Source organism: Chionomys nivalis, chromosome 1 (genome assembly GCF_950005125.1).
Source record: "Chionomys nivalis chromosome 1, mChiNiv1.1, whole genome shotgun sequence".
Lineage (NCBI taxonomy): Eukaryota > Metazoa > Chordata > Mammalia > Rodentia > Cricetidae > Chionomys > Chionomys nivalis.
In genome coordinates, this window is record NC_080086.1 from 850,914 (window position 1) to 865,588 (window position 14,675).

The 14,675-nt window shown below is 39.8% G+C and overlaps 1 protein-coding gene across 5 annotated transcripts in view; it reads right to left on the reverse strand.

Moving 5' to 3' along the window:
- The window catches only part of Bicd1 (BICD cargo adaptor 1), a 168,744-nt gene extending 159,648 nt beyond the window's left edge, over window positions 1-9,096 (reverse strand). For all 5 annotated transcript variants that reach the window (XM_057764168.1, XM_057764157.1, XM_057764129.1 and 2 more), the window contains exon 1: window positions 8,506-9,096. In XM_057764168.1, the coding sequence (XP_057620151.1) occupies window positions 8,506-8,718 (213 nt within the window). In that variant the 5' untranslated portion in view covers window positions 8,719-9,096. The remainder of the gene's footprint in view (window positions 1-8,505) is intronic.
- Between the last annotated feature and the right edge of the window lie 5,579 nt (window positions 9,097-14,675).

Consider the following 14,675-nt stretch of genomic DNA (forward strand, 5'->3'; position numbering starts at 1 on the left):
CTAGGCTCGTGTGTTTGAATGCATTTTTCACCAGTTAGTAGAACTGTTTGGGAAGGATTAGAAAATGTAGCCTTATTGGAGGAACTGTGTCACTGGTGGGGAAGAGGCTTTGAAGTTTCAAAAGCCCAGGCTAGATCCAGTCCTCTCTCTCTCTCTCTCTCTCTCTCTCTCTCTCTCTCTCCATGGATCAGCATGCAAACCCCTAATTACTGCACCATTGCTATGCCTCCCTGCCAACCAACATGCTCCCCAACATGATGATCATGGACCAACATTCTGAAACTACGAACAAGTCACCAACTAAATGCTTCCTTCTATGAAGCCAGGTGCAGGTATTAATGATAACAAATTCCATAAATCAGTTCCAAAATAAGATAGGGAAGATTAGAAAAGTAAATTGAGTTTAGAGGGCACTGTGTATGGGCCAGGTGTTGATATAAGAGATATTTCTTACTTTAGGAAAAAACAATGGTGAAAGAGTACAAATGATCAAACAGTGCAATATCATGGCTAGAACTGAATGCACAGAGCTGAAATGGACAGGAAGAAAATTAGAAAACAGTTGAGAACAAATCCAAGATGTCTGGGTGAAAGAAAATGCAAATAAGTTAGATTTTTCATATTTTGGAAAAAGTGGAATGAATTTTAAAAAGAAAGTTTAGGCAGACAAATAAGCAAACTGGATAGCTCTAAAAACAGCACGTCAGAAATTTAATGCTGGTAAATATTTTGAAATTTTTCAATCACCTGGATTTTATAAAGAAATTAGATCCCAGGAGGAAAAAATACCAATGGTCGTTCTTTCATTAAGACACTTGCTAAAATTTTCATGTTTTCTACTCTCTTCTCCCTATCTCCTATGAGATGCTGTACAAGATCTGAAGTGCTTGTTAAGATTCCAGTTGTCTACCTCAAAACTAAACTGCCAGAGAACAAATAAGGGGTAATGTACTAATGCCCAACTACCTGAATCATCCTGGCTTCACACCAAGATCCAGAGTGAGCAGGATGTGGTCACACTGCAGAACTGGCTTCTCCAGCTGTGGAAAACAGCCAGGCATTATACTGATGCACATACTCCTATCACCGGCTGAAGAAATAAAGAAGCAAAGTCGCCAATAATTCACCTACAAAACCATCCATCTAGTCCCTTGATATCAACACACAGGACTACTATGGGGTCATCCAACAAATCCCCCCAGTTTCTTCCATACACAACTGCACTTCTTTCCTCTCTCACTACCATCCAAACTATCAGGACAGAACTTAAGCCATCTTATCAGTCTTCCCTAGTTAGTACTACATTCTTTACACTTGATTTCAGAAAAACAAAGAACAAAACATAATCCTACAGATAGAATCATATATTCAAAGACATTTAAAATAAATACAAAAGAATATTTACCAAAGGAGCAAGACAATAAGAAGGGAGAACACGTAAAAGAAAATGTACTACATTGTTAACCTAGTATACTTTTTATTGCTGTGATAAACACCATAACCAAAAGCAATTTGGGGAAGAAATGGCTTATTTGGCTTACAGGTTACAGTTCATCATCCAAGGAAGCCAAGGAGAAAACTGGGAGACAGTAACTGAAGCAGAGACCATGGAGGAATGTTGCTTACTGGTTTGCTCAACCTCCTTTCCTATACAGACCAGGGCCACCTATACAGGAGGGATAACCACCAACAGTGAGCTGGGCCCTCCCACATCAATCAAAAAGAAATCAAAAACGTCCCACAAATATTCCCAGAGGGCAATCTGATGAGGCAATTCCTCAACTAAGGTTCCCTCTCTTTATAGGTGACCTCAGTCAAGTTGACAAGAAGGAGTCAACAAAGTTGTGTTTGCTTTTATCTAAACCATTGCCATATCAGCTCTTTTAAAAAATATCAATCTCTTATGATCAAAAAGGAAAAAGCACATTAACAGTACTAATGCACCTGGGGATAGGTTGTGTTCCCAGCATTTTGGAGGTAGAGAGAAGAGAATGAAATATACAAAGCCAGCTTCAGTTACATAGGTCTAACCCACCTTAGGTTACATGAGACTTTGTATCAAAAACAACACATTGATGAATTCCAAGAATCAGTCAGTTGTTCCTACCCCCAGTGCCCTAAGAGGGCAATGAGGAGTAGTTTTCAGTTAGGATGATGGTTTCACTAAGCCTGGTCAGATTTTTTGCCCATATGTCTTATTTAAATTTCTTCTAATTCAAAATGTATATAACCAGTAAAACATTATTAAATTGTTCGTGTATTCCATATCCTAGATATTAGATTTAAATTAAATGACAACCAAAATCACGACTCATTCAGTTGAGTGTTGAATAACTAAATCTGTTACACAGTTAATACCCACTCACAAAATAACATGAATTAATAAAACTCATGAAATGTGGGTTGAAACTCGACCCTCTAAAACTGCATTCCCCACAGTACTTTGCTTTGTAAACGGAACCAGCCTCCATTCATCCTTAATATTCTCCTCTACTCTCTTGCTAAAGTCAACATTGCATTCCTCCTACCTCCTAAATAGCTCTTAGTTGTGTGTCAGGTCCAAAGGAAACTGCAATTACCCAAACACCAAACAGCAGACCAAATAAATAGGAATGAGCTCAATCTGAATTACAGGAGGATTTCTGGGTTAGATAAAAGCCAACATCCCTCAGGAGATTGTGAAACCCATTCAGTCTACCAAAAGGAGTCATTTTCTTTACCTCTGGCAAAAGGGACATATGGCACCTGTCACCATAATCAAGGTCCATTCTAACCTCTAGGCTCCCTCAGTCCCTACTCACAAGTACTTACTACGTATTTCAAATGTCCCCACACCAGTCTCCTGATCTTTCCCTGCTCCCAGCTACTCACCCTTCTTATGACCCAGCTGTTCTTATCCTAGGCTACTGCTAATCTCACTATGCTGTCTGGATCCCCTACGCCCTGCTGTTCTCTCTCTCTCTCTCTCTCTCTCTCTCTCTCTCTCTCTCTCTCTCTCTCCCTCTCTCTCTCTCTCTCTCATCTCAGATAGTCCTGGCCATGTCCAGTCTGCTTGTCATGTTCAGCCTCTCTGCTCCGGACTCTTCCAGATGGTTCTACTGTCCTCTCTTTCATACCTACAATAAAACCTTCTCAATACCACGGAGCAGTCGTGTCAGTTTATAAAGTGAATCCCTCTACCACTGTCTGCCTCACTGTACTGTCTCAATACACCTTCTATAACTACTACAACAACCCTCTAAATTGCATGTGTGACTCTAGCCAATACATTTTACCTTCCAAGAAAGTAGGTTTCTTTCTAAACTAGTTTTGTAGACTTCTAAAGGCCCTTAATCTAAGATTCAATGTGAGTAGTATCTGTCTTGTACACTACAAGCATTGTAAAAGAATTAGAAACAAGATGTGCAATGTATTTATCCTTAAACAGAGTTTTATACAGATCAATGCTTTTTTTTCTATTATTTTTTTATTTGTAAAAATCAGCAAGAAGCTTCTAAATTACTGTGGAGATTAAATGAGATAAGATGTAAGACAGCATACATACTTAAATACTATTTTTACTTTTCATAGCTCCCCATCCCTATGACATGTTGTGCCTACTTACTTTTCCCTGTTGTATCTTCTGAACATGACTTCACATATCTTCTCCTTTAACATAATCAACTGGTTTTGTTGTAGTACTGTTTTGTTTGGGGGGTTGATTTGTTTTGTTATGTTTTTGAGTCATGGTCTCTCTATGTAGCCCTGACTGTTCTGGAACTTGCTATGTAGGCCAGACTGACCTCAAACTCACAGGGATCCACCTGTCTCTGCCTCCAAAACACCGGCCAAATCATAAACTGCTCTAATAGTAAGGCTCTCTATCCTTTAACATTCCATCTCCTTCAAAATCACAACTTAATGTGTGAGAAAGACTTTTATCACATATTTCAACACTCAAGCAATTACTATATTCTAACATAATAACAGCATGTATTTAAGGTATATTAGGGTAAAAAACATAATCAAGAAATTTGGAGGTGAAAGTCTTCAAAACTATGATTGTATACATGTTTATAAAACATGATAATAAAATATAAAATCTTGTCTAAATGAAATTGAGAAATTAGCTTTTCCAGAGATGAAATCTTGAGTTGAAATAAAAATAGTTGCTGCATATTTGAGCAACTGTGTCAAAACAGAGATGTAATTGAAAGTGATTGTTTTTTAGGCTACTTGTAAGTAATTTCGAGAATGTACATTTATATTAGTAGTTTTTTTTTTCTTTTCTGTGTGTGCATGTGTGTGTTGCTTCCTTGCATTATCATCACACCAGCACCTAGCCTGGAAAGGAAGATAGTCTGCAGAAACTGAGCCCCTTTGCTCAACCAAAATTTACTACTGCCCCACTTGGACTTAATACTGTACTTTTCTGTTGACATTCCCACCCCAGGTACTTTTCAATGAACCAACCATATTTGTTTCAAGATTCCAGAAATAAGTCAAAGATGTTTTTAATGCTTGGCTTTCCAAAGTCACAATGCATTAATATTATTTTATTTCATTTATTTATTTATTTATTCATTATGTGTATGTACATATTACAACATGTGTGTAGAGATCAGAGGACAACTTGCAGGAAATGATTGTCTGCTTCCACCATATGGGTCCTCAGGGTTGGTGAACATGCCTTTATCCACTAAGCCATTTTAGCAGTGCAGCAGTACTGTTTGCTATATTTTACTGATAATGAACAAAAATTCCTTTTGAATAATCAGTGCACTCAAAAAAATATATTACATCGTGTGTGTGTGTGTGTGAGTGTGTGTGTGTGTGTGTGTGTGTTTAGCATTCATGTGGAGATAAGAAGACAGCTTGCAAGAGTGGGCTCTCTTCCTCCACCATGTAGAAGCAGAGTGAAGGATGAGTAATCAAACTCATATTCAAACAAAAGCCCTTCCCTTCTGAGCCATCTTGCTCCTTCCCCAGAGAGAATGTTTTAAAACAATCGTTTCCAGGATTGAGAAACAGCTTAGTTGGTAAAACACCTACTGTATAAGCATTGGGAACTGAATCTGATGTTTTAAAAACCCTAGCATGGGCCAGGCCATGGTGGTGCCTTTAATCCCAGTGGGAGGGAGGTAGAGGTAGGCAGAGCTCAGTGAGTTCAAGGCCCCCAGTCTACAAGAGATAGTTCCAGGACTGACTCCAAAGCTACAGGGAAAGCCTGTCTCAGGAAAAACAAAAAACAAAAACCTAGCTTGGAAAGAAACAAGACCACAATGGAGATACCCACTGAAACAGCTTACCTGAGCTAATGGGAGCTCACCTACTCTAGCCTAACAGTGGGGAAAAGGAGAGGGAGAAGGGGAAGGGCAAGAACCAGTATAGGACCAAATTAGGCCCTCTGAATGTGGTGACTGTTGTATGGCTGGGGCAGACTGTGAGGCCACTGACAGAGACAGGATTTATCCCTACTGCTTGTACTTGCTTTTTGGAACCCATTCTCCTAGTTATAGGAGGGGAGGGCCTTGGTCCTGCCTCAAAGCAATGTGCTAGACTTTGTAGACTCGCCATGGGAATCCTTACCCTCTCTGAGGAGCGGATGGGGGAAGTTGAGTGGGGGGGTAGAGGGAGCGGGAGGAATAGAGGGAGTAAAAACAGAGATTGGTAAGAAAAATAAGAAAAAAATAAAAAATAATAATAACTGATTAATTAATTAAAAGAGGAACACCTAACACTTGTAACCTCAGCAGTGGGGAGGCAAATATAAGAGGTTCTGTAAGGTTCACTGACCAGCCAACCTAGCATACTTGGTGAGTTTCAGGCCAATGAGAGATACTGTCTCAAAAAACAAGTTGTCTAAGGAGTAATATTTGGATGTCCTCTGACCTACACACACACACCCACTAAAAGGCTCCTATATGATGACATCATCATCAGAATATCTTGGTTTGCACAATTATTTTTGTTTGTTTTTGTATTTGTATTTAAGACTGACTCAGTTCATTTAAGTAATGCTCTCAACTAAAATAAAATATATTTAAAAGATAAAAACAAGTCTTATTATCAAATAATAACAATTATTTTACTATCTCAAATATAGTTTTGCATAGCTATAATCCTGCTTACTAAGAATCTTCATTGTTTTCTTTATACCAAATATTAATCAAAATACAATGAAAATGAGTGTTGCTTGATAAATTTATAATTTTATTCCTTAAAATTTTATTTTAATAAATTTAGTTGGTATTTGTATTATTGTATGTTAAGAAACTTCTTTAATCTTATAAAACATTTTCCTTTTTTCTCTTTACTGTCAATGAGACTAATATAGGTGGTCACTTCTTACACTCTTCAATTTTCTCAGTCTTTATCTGACACTAAGCAATACTGACTTCCAAACACTTGGAAAACGTGTGACTTCTAATACAAATTGATTTTTATAAAATATTTATTCCTATACCTATGTGCTAAGTTCTATTTTAAAGACTTAATTATATAAATTAAATAAGCAAGGCACAGAAGAACAAATATTTCATTATCTCATTCATATAAGGAATCAGAGAAGTAAATGGTAGTTATCAGAGGTGTTGATTGCTTAAAAATAGAGATGTTGATGAAAAGATGCATTTTTACAGTTAGACAGGAAGAATGAGCTTAAGAAATTCATTGTGCAGCATGATGACTATAATGCCAATATATTCACTTTTTAAAAATATAGAATGGGTGTTGGGTTATCACAAAAAGCAATAATTATACGAAGTAATATATTAGCTCGATTAAGTCATAACATGTATACTGCAAAACACATTATATGTGATAAATACATGCAATTTTATCTATCGTCTTCAAATGAATAAACAAATTTATTCCCTTAAGAATTCTTTGTCTACTATAGACAAAAGACAACCATATTAAGGTATACTATGTTGAGTACATACAACACAGAAATAGCCTTAAAAGTGTTTTTTAACTAAAGAAGAAAGGTCTATTAACGACCATATTTTAAGTTATCACATACGTCCACCTCTTCTACCAAGAAAGTGATGACTTAACATTTGTTTACATTTCTCCACCTTGGCAAAGTGCAGTTGATAAATAAGACATTATGGAAACATCTCTGAGAATTACAATAATCATCTGTTTCCTGACTTCCCAAGGTTTAGTACCACTACATTTAAACATGTAAGTCTAAGACATAATTTAATTTAGAAAATATAAGTAAATACAGATACCATTTAAACCAAATATAAATATGGCAAGAAAAGCATGAACTAGAATTTATAGCCTGATATACAAAAATTATCTTTTCATCTATGATTTTTCAACCATATCTATTTACATCTTTTTTGGTATCTAAGCAGCTGAATAAAATAGCATAATTGAAGGTATAAATCTGTATCATTTATGAATTAGAAGACAAATTGATTAGAATGTCAACTCATGTATTTTAATTGTAACAACACAAAACAGGACCACTCTCCCTTAAAATAAACAAATTATATGAAAAGTATTTCTGCGTCTGTATTACGATATACCCAACATTAAAAACGTTAGTATGCACCTAAAATTAAAGACTTGTCACACGGGTAAGCAGTGTATATGTGCATTAACATTTATATTTGATTACTTGCTACTCCCAGTGCCTTAAAATACGGATAATCCTTATGAGTGCTTGGCTGGACATAAATACATATTCACTATTTTCTTTCGGTACATTAGTATTTAAAAGAAGAAAAACAGAAAAATGTTATTCAAAGAACATTGGTGATATTCTGAATTTTATAAATTCAGTCATTTCAGCTTGAAAGGCCATCTTTGACAGACAAGGCACGGATATCCATACATTTTACATATACCCTTCTTTCACACCATTTGGAGGTGAGTTTAATTTTTCTCAGTCTCGATATACCTTTCGTAAAACGTAAGCATAGCTCAGCCTGGCTCAGAGGTGAAATTAAGGGCAGCAAAACCACCTCGCAAAGTTGTTTTGCTCCTACAGGCCCATGATAAATAAGAACTAAAGCCAGCATCATACTGGGGTGGTGAGTCCTAATAACTAGTCCTTATTTCACCAAGAAGCAGTTACTCAGCAGACAGCTGAGGTACCAAATTCTACAGTCCTGAAATTGTAGGTTCTCAGACACAAAACTCCTCGTCAGTTGGATGGATTATGCAACGGTCATTGATAACTGGGTTTGAAATAACAGCAGTTTTAGAAGTTTGATTTACACATTTCAACCCAGTTCAGTGTTAACTGCCAGCGCTGATACTTGAAGACTCTTGCGACTCTCCCTACCCCCAGCCCCCACAAGCTAAGGATTTTCCCATTCCAGCTTATGCATTCATTTCTTGGGCAATTTTTCTATTGATGAAAACAATGAACTCTTTCAATATTCTTTTATCCACAAAGGGCTCTAAGATGAAGTCCTTCTGGCCATATCCCTTCTGACTCCTCTACAATAATGCTTGGCGCTGAGAAATGTCAAACCGGGAGAGGGGGATAGGAGATAGACAGCTCACCTCTTTGAGCTGCTCCAGCTCTTGTTTGAGGCCGTCATACTCGGCCTCCAGCTCGTCATACTGTTGCTTGAGAGTCAGTTTCTCCTCCAGCACCACCAGTCCGTACTCAGCAGCCTGGATCTTCTCGTGGGTGGTCTCTGAGAGCTCCTTGGTCAGCCTCTCTATTTCAGTCTTATAGTGGTCTACCGTTTGCAGCACCTCTTCTGCGGCCATAGCGGGGTGGCGGAGACAGATGTGAAGCAGAAGGGGGAAGGAAAGCAAATGGGAATGGAGGTGAAGATGTAAAGTGCCTGATGAATAGGCAGAGTGCCCCGAGGCCCGGCCGGCAGCGGCTGCTACACGGCCGGAAGCACTGAGGAGGAATTCACCATGAAGACTGCAGAGTGATGACCGCAGCGAGGATCCTCGGGGCCACGCGCCCGGGCAGTCAGCAGCCAAGCTGCATCGTCAGGCTCTGGCTCTGCGGCCTCAGAGGCGCGTGGCCGCCATGTCTCGGGCCTCGTCACTGCGGTCCACCGCCCAATGCTCCGCGGGAGGCTGAGCTCCACCTGCTCGCTGGGCCCTGCCGCAACCAGTGCACACGGATGCGGACTCTAGCTGGCCGGCTCCCTCCCCGGCCACGCAGGAGGCGGGGAGGTAGGGAAGGGGAGGAGCAAATCCAAAGCCCCTGTGCGTCTGGCAGAGAGGACCGCTGAGGAGATGTGAGGGAAGAGGAACCCAGAACTAGCTGAGGAAGGATGGGAGACTAAGGACGGATGAGGGCAGAGGAGAGGGAAACCGGCTGAGGAGAAAGGGGTGGCTTGAGGAGAAGTAGAGGCTGAGGAGGTGAAGGAGGTGCACGTAGGGAGTGGGGGCACAGCTGAGGAAAGGTGCTAGGCTGAGGAAGGCAGGGCAGATGAAGAGGGACCAGTTGGGAAGGGTGGAGCCTGAGAGAGCAGAGCACTGAGAAAGCCTGCATCAGGCTGACTTTGCTGGGGTAGGAATTCGGAGTTCCCCGGAGTGCAGTGAACTCAAAGAAACAAACAGAGCTTGTGCCATGGGCTCTCAGCTCTCAATACCTAAAGGGACGTGCTTTTCCGAAGCTTGATAGATTTATTTTAGGAGCCTTTCCTCCTTTGTCTCTTTCTAATTTGGTCTAATCAACCCAACACTCTACCAAAGAACTTTACTGTCCTCTCACCTCAGTACAAACATCACTAAGGACTGCTTAACCCAGCCCAAGCTTCTGTGCACTTAGTTCATCCCAGAAGCTTTGTCTACCACCGTAGCCTGCTGTGATGTAACACTATTTCTGGTGGGGGTGGGGATGTAAACAAATATCTACTCACCCCCAGAAGCCAATGTAAGGCTACCCCCAAAATCCAACTTGGTGAACCAACGGATTTTACTGGAGTTATATTTACAGAAATTTGGGTTATTTACAGGAGCAGAAAAGACTGGAAAATAGAGACATCACCAAAGCCCACCCCAGCAGTGTTGACAGCTCATAGAAGAAAACCTGGACAACACTGCACAGCTTGCAAAAAGCTCAACTGGGTGAACATTGTCTCTTTGAGAGGTGCTCTGTATCTCTTCTGGACAACTAAGTCTGTCTGAACCGTCTCTCAGTCAGCTTTACTGACTATATATGCTTGGGGAGAGAGTGAATCTGGTCAGTTTCAGGAATTTCCAAAAGCCTTTGAGTTGTTTACTTCCTGAGTTTAAGAGCTTCCAAGGATGCAGTGTTTTACTTCTCTTTCCCTGTGTCTTGAGCTTCTGTTAAGAAGAACTGTTTTATCTGGGAGGGGATGGCTGCACGGGTTCAGCAAGCCTCTAGGCTAGCGGTTCTCAACCTGTGAGTCACCGACCCTTTCACAGGGTCACTTTTCAGATATCCTGCTATCAAATATTTAAATTACTATTCATAACAGTAGAAAAATTACAGTTATGAGGTAGCAGCGAAAATAATTTTATGACGTGGGGTCACCACAACATGAGGAACTGAATTAAAGGATCGCGACATTAAGAAAGTTGAGGACCAATTTTCTGGGTACTGTATCTCTTCCAGATAATTCTAGAAAGGCTTCACTATGTGGATTCTTCAGTAAAAGGAACAAATCTTTAATTTTTTAGTGGGTATTTAGGATATTCTACTAAGCAAAAATACACCATGTGAATAAGAAAAAAGTTTTTGAAATTGTGAGTCATGCACGCTTCAAAGTGTTTTACATACATCCTAATAACTCTGATGTAGAAAACACTATCTCCAGCTTATTGGTGCTGAAAGATAGTTGTGTCTCCAAAATCAGTGGCCCACACATTCTCTGTGATTGCTGGGCTATTTCCTAGCCATAGACACATCCTTACCACCACTTTACGAGGAAGGTACTATATTATCCAAGGACTCAGTTTAAGTTAGGATTGGGTTTTTTTGTTTGTTTTTTCTTTTTATTTCTTCTTTTTTGTTAACATGTAATACTTGTATGTATTTATGGAGTACAGTGTGATAAATTTATACATGCAGAATTGCATTTCTTCATTTTGTTTATTTTGTCTTCTACATATCATCAAAAATTCTCTCTTTATTTTTCCTCTTGCTGTATAGAGACACCCTACAAACAAAATTTTATTTTTATAGAAGCACAGTCATTTCCCATCACCCTCTCTTCTCTTCCTATGCAGTGAAGTAAATAACTACTCCCTACATAGGGGTGGCAGCAGCCCTGAATGGTTCACTGAAAACAAAGAATAAATGAGAAGACTTCAGTCCTGAGTCCCCAAGTCAACTATGATCATTCTCTTTGGGATCTTCTTTAGACTCAGGTGAACTCTGTGGCAGGTAATGGTTTATCTGCTGGAACCTTTCTGACTGTACATCCTATATTTGATGGCCACTTTGAATTAAGACATCTCATACCCAGTAAACATTAGGACAGGAGACTGTCCTGGAGTCTTTATCACCCTACTTGCATACCTTTTAGTTAGATGCAGGGTTGACACTTCCCTCTTAAGGGCAATGGACGGGCCCAGCTGCCTCAGCTACGACTTTGTGGAGGGGAGGGAACGCTGCTCTAGCCACACTGGATCCAGGCCCACAGTAAAAGTTACTTTGTTCCCATCTCAGGCAAACTCTATTTCCATATACTTTTTGAACCACTCATCCATCTCCTCCTTCATGGAGTCGGTGATGAGACCAGTTCCACCCCTCAACTTCTTGCTGACGTGATAGCACTTACTTCAACATAAACCCAAATCATCGCCATGATTTTGCCAAAGAAAATATGGTTGTGATTCTAAGCCTTTCAGATGTCCTTCAGTTTGCTGTTCCTTATGTTGGCCACAGAGAAGATAAAGAGGGTCTTGTATGTGTCTACACGTATAAAATTCTTCTATCAGGTTCAGTTTCAGTGGCAAGCCTTTCTCAGCAGTTTACGGTGAAGAAACTTTTGTCAGAATTGGATTTCTATGCCATGCTAAAGCCATGTGTTACATTGATTTATATTTAAAAATTTTTATGTATGGGTTTTCTGACTGCATGTATGTATATGCCAGCAGAAGTCATAAGAAGGTGCTGAATACCCTAAAACTAGAGTTCAGGATGATGGTAAGCCAGCATGTGGGTACTAGTAACCAAACCCAGATCCTCTCAAAAACATAAAATACTCTTAATTGCTGAACCATCTCTCTAGCCCCCACCTTTTTTGTGTGTGTTTTGAAGCAGAATTTTGCCCAAGTTGGCCTGGAAAAGACTGTGTAGCCCAAGCTGAGGCAGTGATTACAGGCATGTACTACCACTATTGACAATTTAAAATTCTTATGCTCATTTATTTTCTCAGCAGACAATCTTCTATCTCATTGATTTTTTTTTTCTTCTATAGTAAACCTATAGTGGTTTGAGAGACTACAGTCCCAAAGGTACTGGCACTATTAGGAGGATGGCTTTGTTGGAATGGGTGTGGTCTTGTTGGAGGAAGTGTGTCACTGTAGAGGTAGGCTTTGAAGTCTCATATATGCTCATGCCACATCCAGTGAGACCACTTTCTGTTGCCTGCATAAAATATAGAACTCTCAGTTACCTCTCCAGCACCATGTCTGGCTACACCCTGCCATGTCCCACCATGATGATCATGAACTGAAACTCTGAACTGTAAGCCACGTAATTAAATGTCATTCTTCGTAAGAGCTGCCATAGTCATGGTGTTTCTTCACAATAATAGAAACTCTAAGACGGAAGTTGGCACCAGGAGTGGGGTATTGTGATAGGCCTGATCTTGCTTTTGTTTGAAGGGATATGGAACATAGGACTATGGATTAGAAAAGTAGTTGACTGCTTTAAGTGCTGCTTAATGGGTCATACTGGTAAGAGCATGGAAGACAGTGGTGCCGAGTGTGATTTGATGAACTTAGGGTGCCACCACAGAGGTTTCAGAGGAGATGTATTTTTTTAAGTGGCCTAGAGCTCATTCTTATGATATTTTGCTGAAGGAAGTGGCTGCTTTTTTTCCCCTAGTCCGAAAAGTTTGTCTGTAGCTAAAATGAAGAATTTTGAATTAATTCCATTGGCCATGTTCCAACTCCAACAAGCAGAAAAACTTAGCATCTTTGGCCATGTGATTCTGGCTTTAGAGTTAAGGAGAGAAGAAACAAGTTGTGGAAATTGCCTCCACGTGTAAGGAATGCCATTGGGGCCAGGCATATGTCAGGGATGTCCTTGAATGGAGGCCTAGTAAAGAGGTCATTGCATGAAGCTGTGAAGGTAGATGATCTGTGACGGCTGGATTGCCTTGGAGAATCCAAAATGTTAGAGATACCAGAGTTGTGGGAAAACTACCAAGGAAAGCTGCTAACTGGGAACCAGCTCGAGAGAAAGAAGTATATTGCAGTCAACAAAGCTGAACAGAGTTTAGAGTTTGCCCAGCTGGTTTTTAGGTCTTGCTTTGGTCCACTATTTCCTTATTAAGTTCCTGTCCTCACTTTTGGAATGGTAATGTATATCCTGTGCCATTGTATGTTGGAAGTTTGTGATTTGCTTTTGCTTTTGCTTTTATAGGGCACAGTTAAGAGATTGCCATGAGTCTCAGAAGAGACTTTGAACTTCAGACTTTTAAACAACTTTGAGACTGTTAGAGACTATGAGACTTTTGAAGTTGAACTAAATGCATTTTGCATTATGATATAGCTATGAGCCTATGAGGACCAGGGAGTGGGATATGGTAGTTTGAATGAAAATGGTCCCATAGGGACTACCAACATTGGGAGGTGTGGCCTTGTTAGAGTAGTTGTGGTATTGTTGGAGGAAGTGTGTCACCAAAAATTAGCATTTGTCAGTTTTACTTTTATTTTTGTTTTTGTTTTTTTAATAGGGGTAATTTACCCTTACCTCCCTATTCCTGAAGGCAATACCTGACCATTTCTAAGTGTAAGTTTGATTGCCACAGCTGGGAGACTGTTAGTATTCAGTGTGGAGAGGCCATGGATGACATAAACTGTCCCAAAATACACATATGTATTTGTCCCAAAATGTTGGCAGAGGTTTCTGTCCCGCCTGGTCCTGCAGCCATTCAGTCCCAAAGAAATACACAGAGGTCTTCATTAATTATAAACTGGTTGCCCTAGTAACTCAGGCTTCTTATCAATTAATTCTTACTTCTTAAATTAGCCCATTATTCTTGTCTATGTTAGCCATGTGGCTTGGTACCTTCATCAGTGAGACATTTTCATCTTGCTTCCTCTGTGTCTGGGTGACAACTACAGACTGTGTCTTTCCTCTTCCCAGAATTCTCCCGTTCTCATGGTCCAACATCTACTTCCTGCTTGGTCACCCCGCCTATACTTCCTGCTTGACTAACTGGCCAATCAGCGTTTTTATTAAAAATAATGCTAGTGACAGGATAAAAGACCATTGTCCCACAGCACCAAAACACACAAATGTAAAGTATAAACAGTGCTGATATTTATTGTCCCTGGATTAGTGTAAGTCAAATTTTATCCATGTGAATATGTGCCTATATGTATATATACAGACAGAAAGAGAGACAGACATGCTAAGTTAGTGAATATAAAATAATTTGACTGTCTCTTGAAATATAATTACTGACATTTTTGCTAATTACAATTATTATCTTTTTAAACCAAAGATCTGGTTCATATGGGCATTACACCAGAGGTTCTTGACCTGTGGACCACTACTG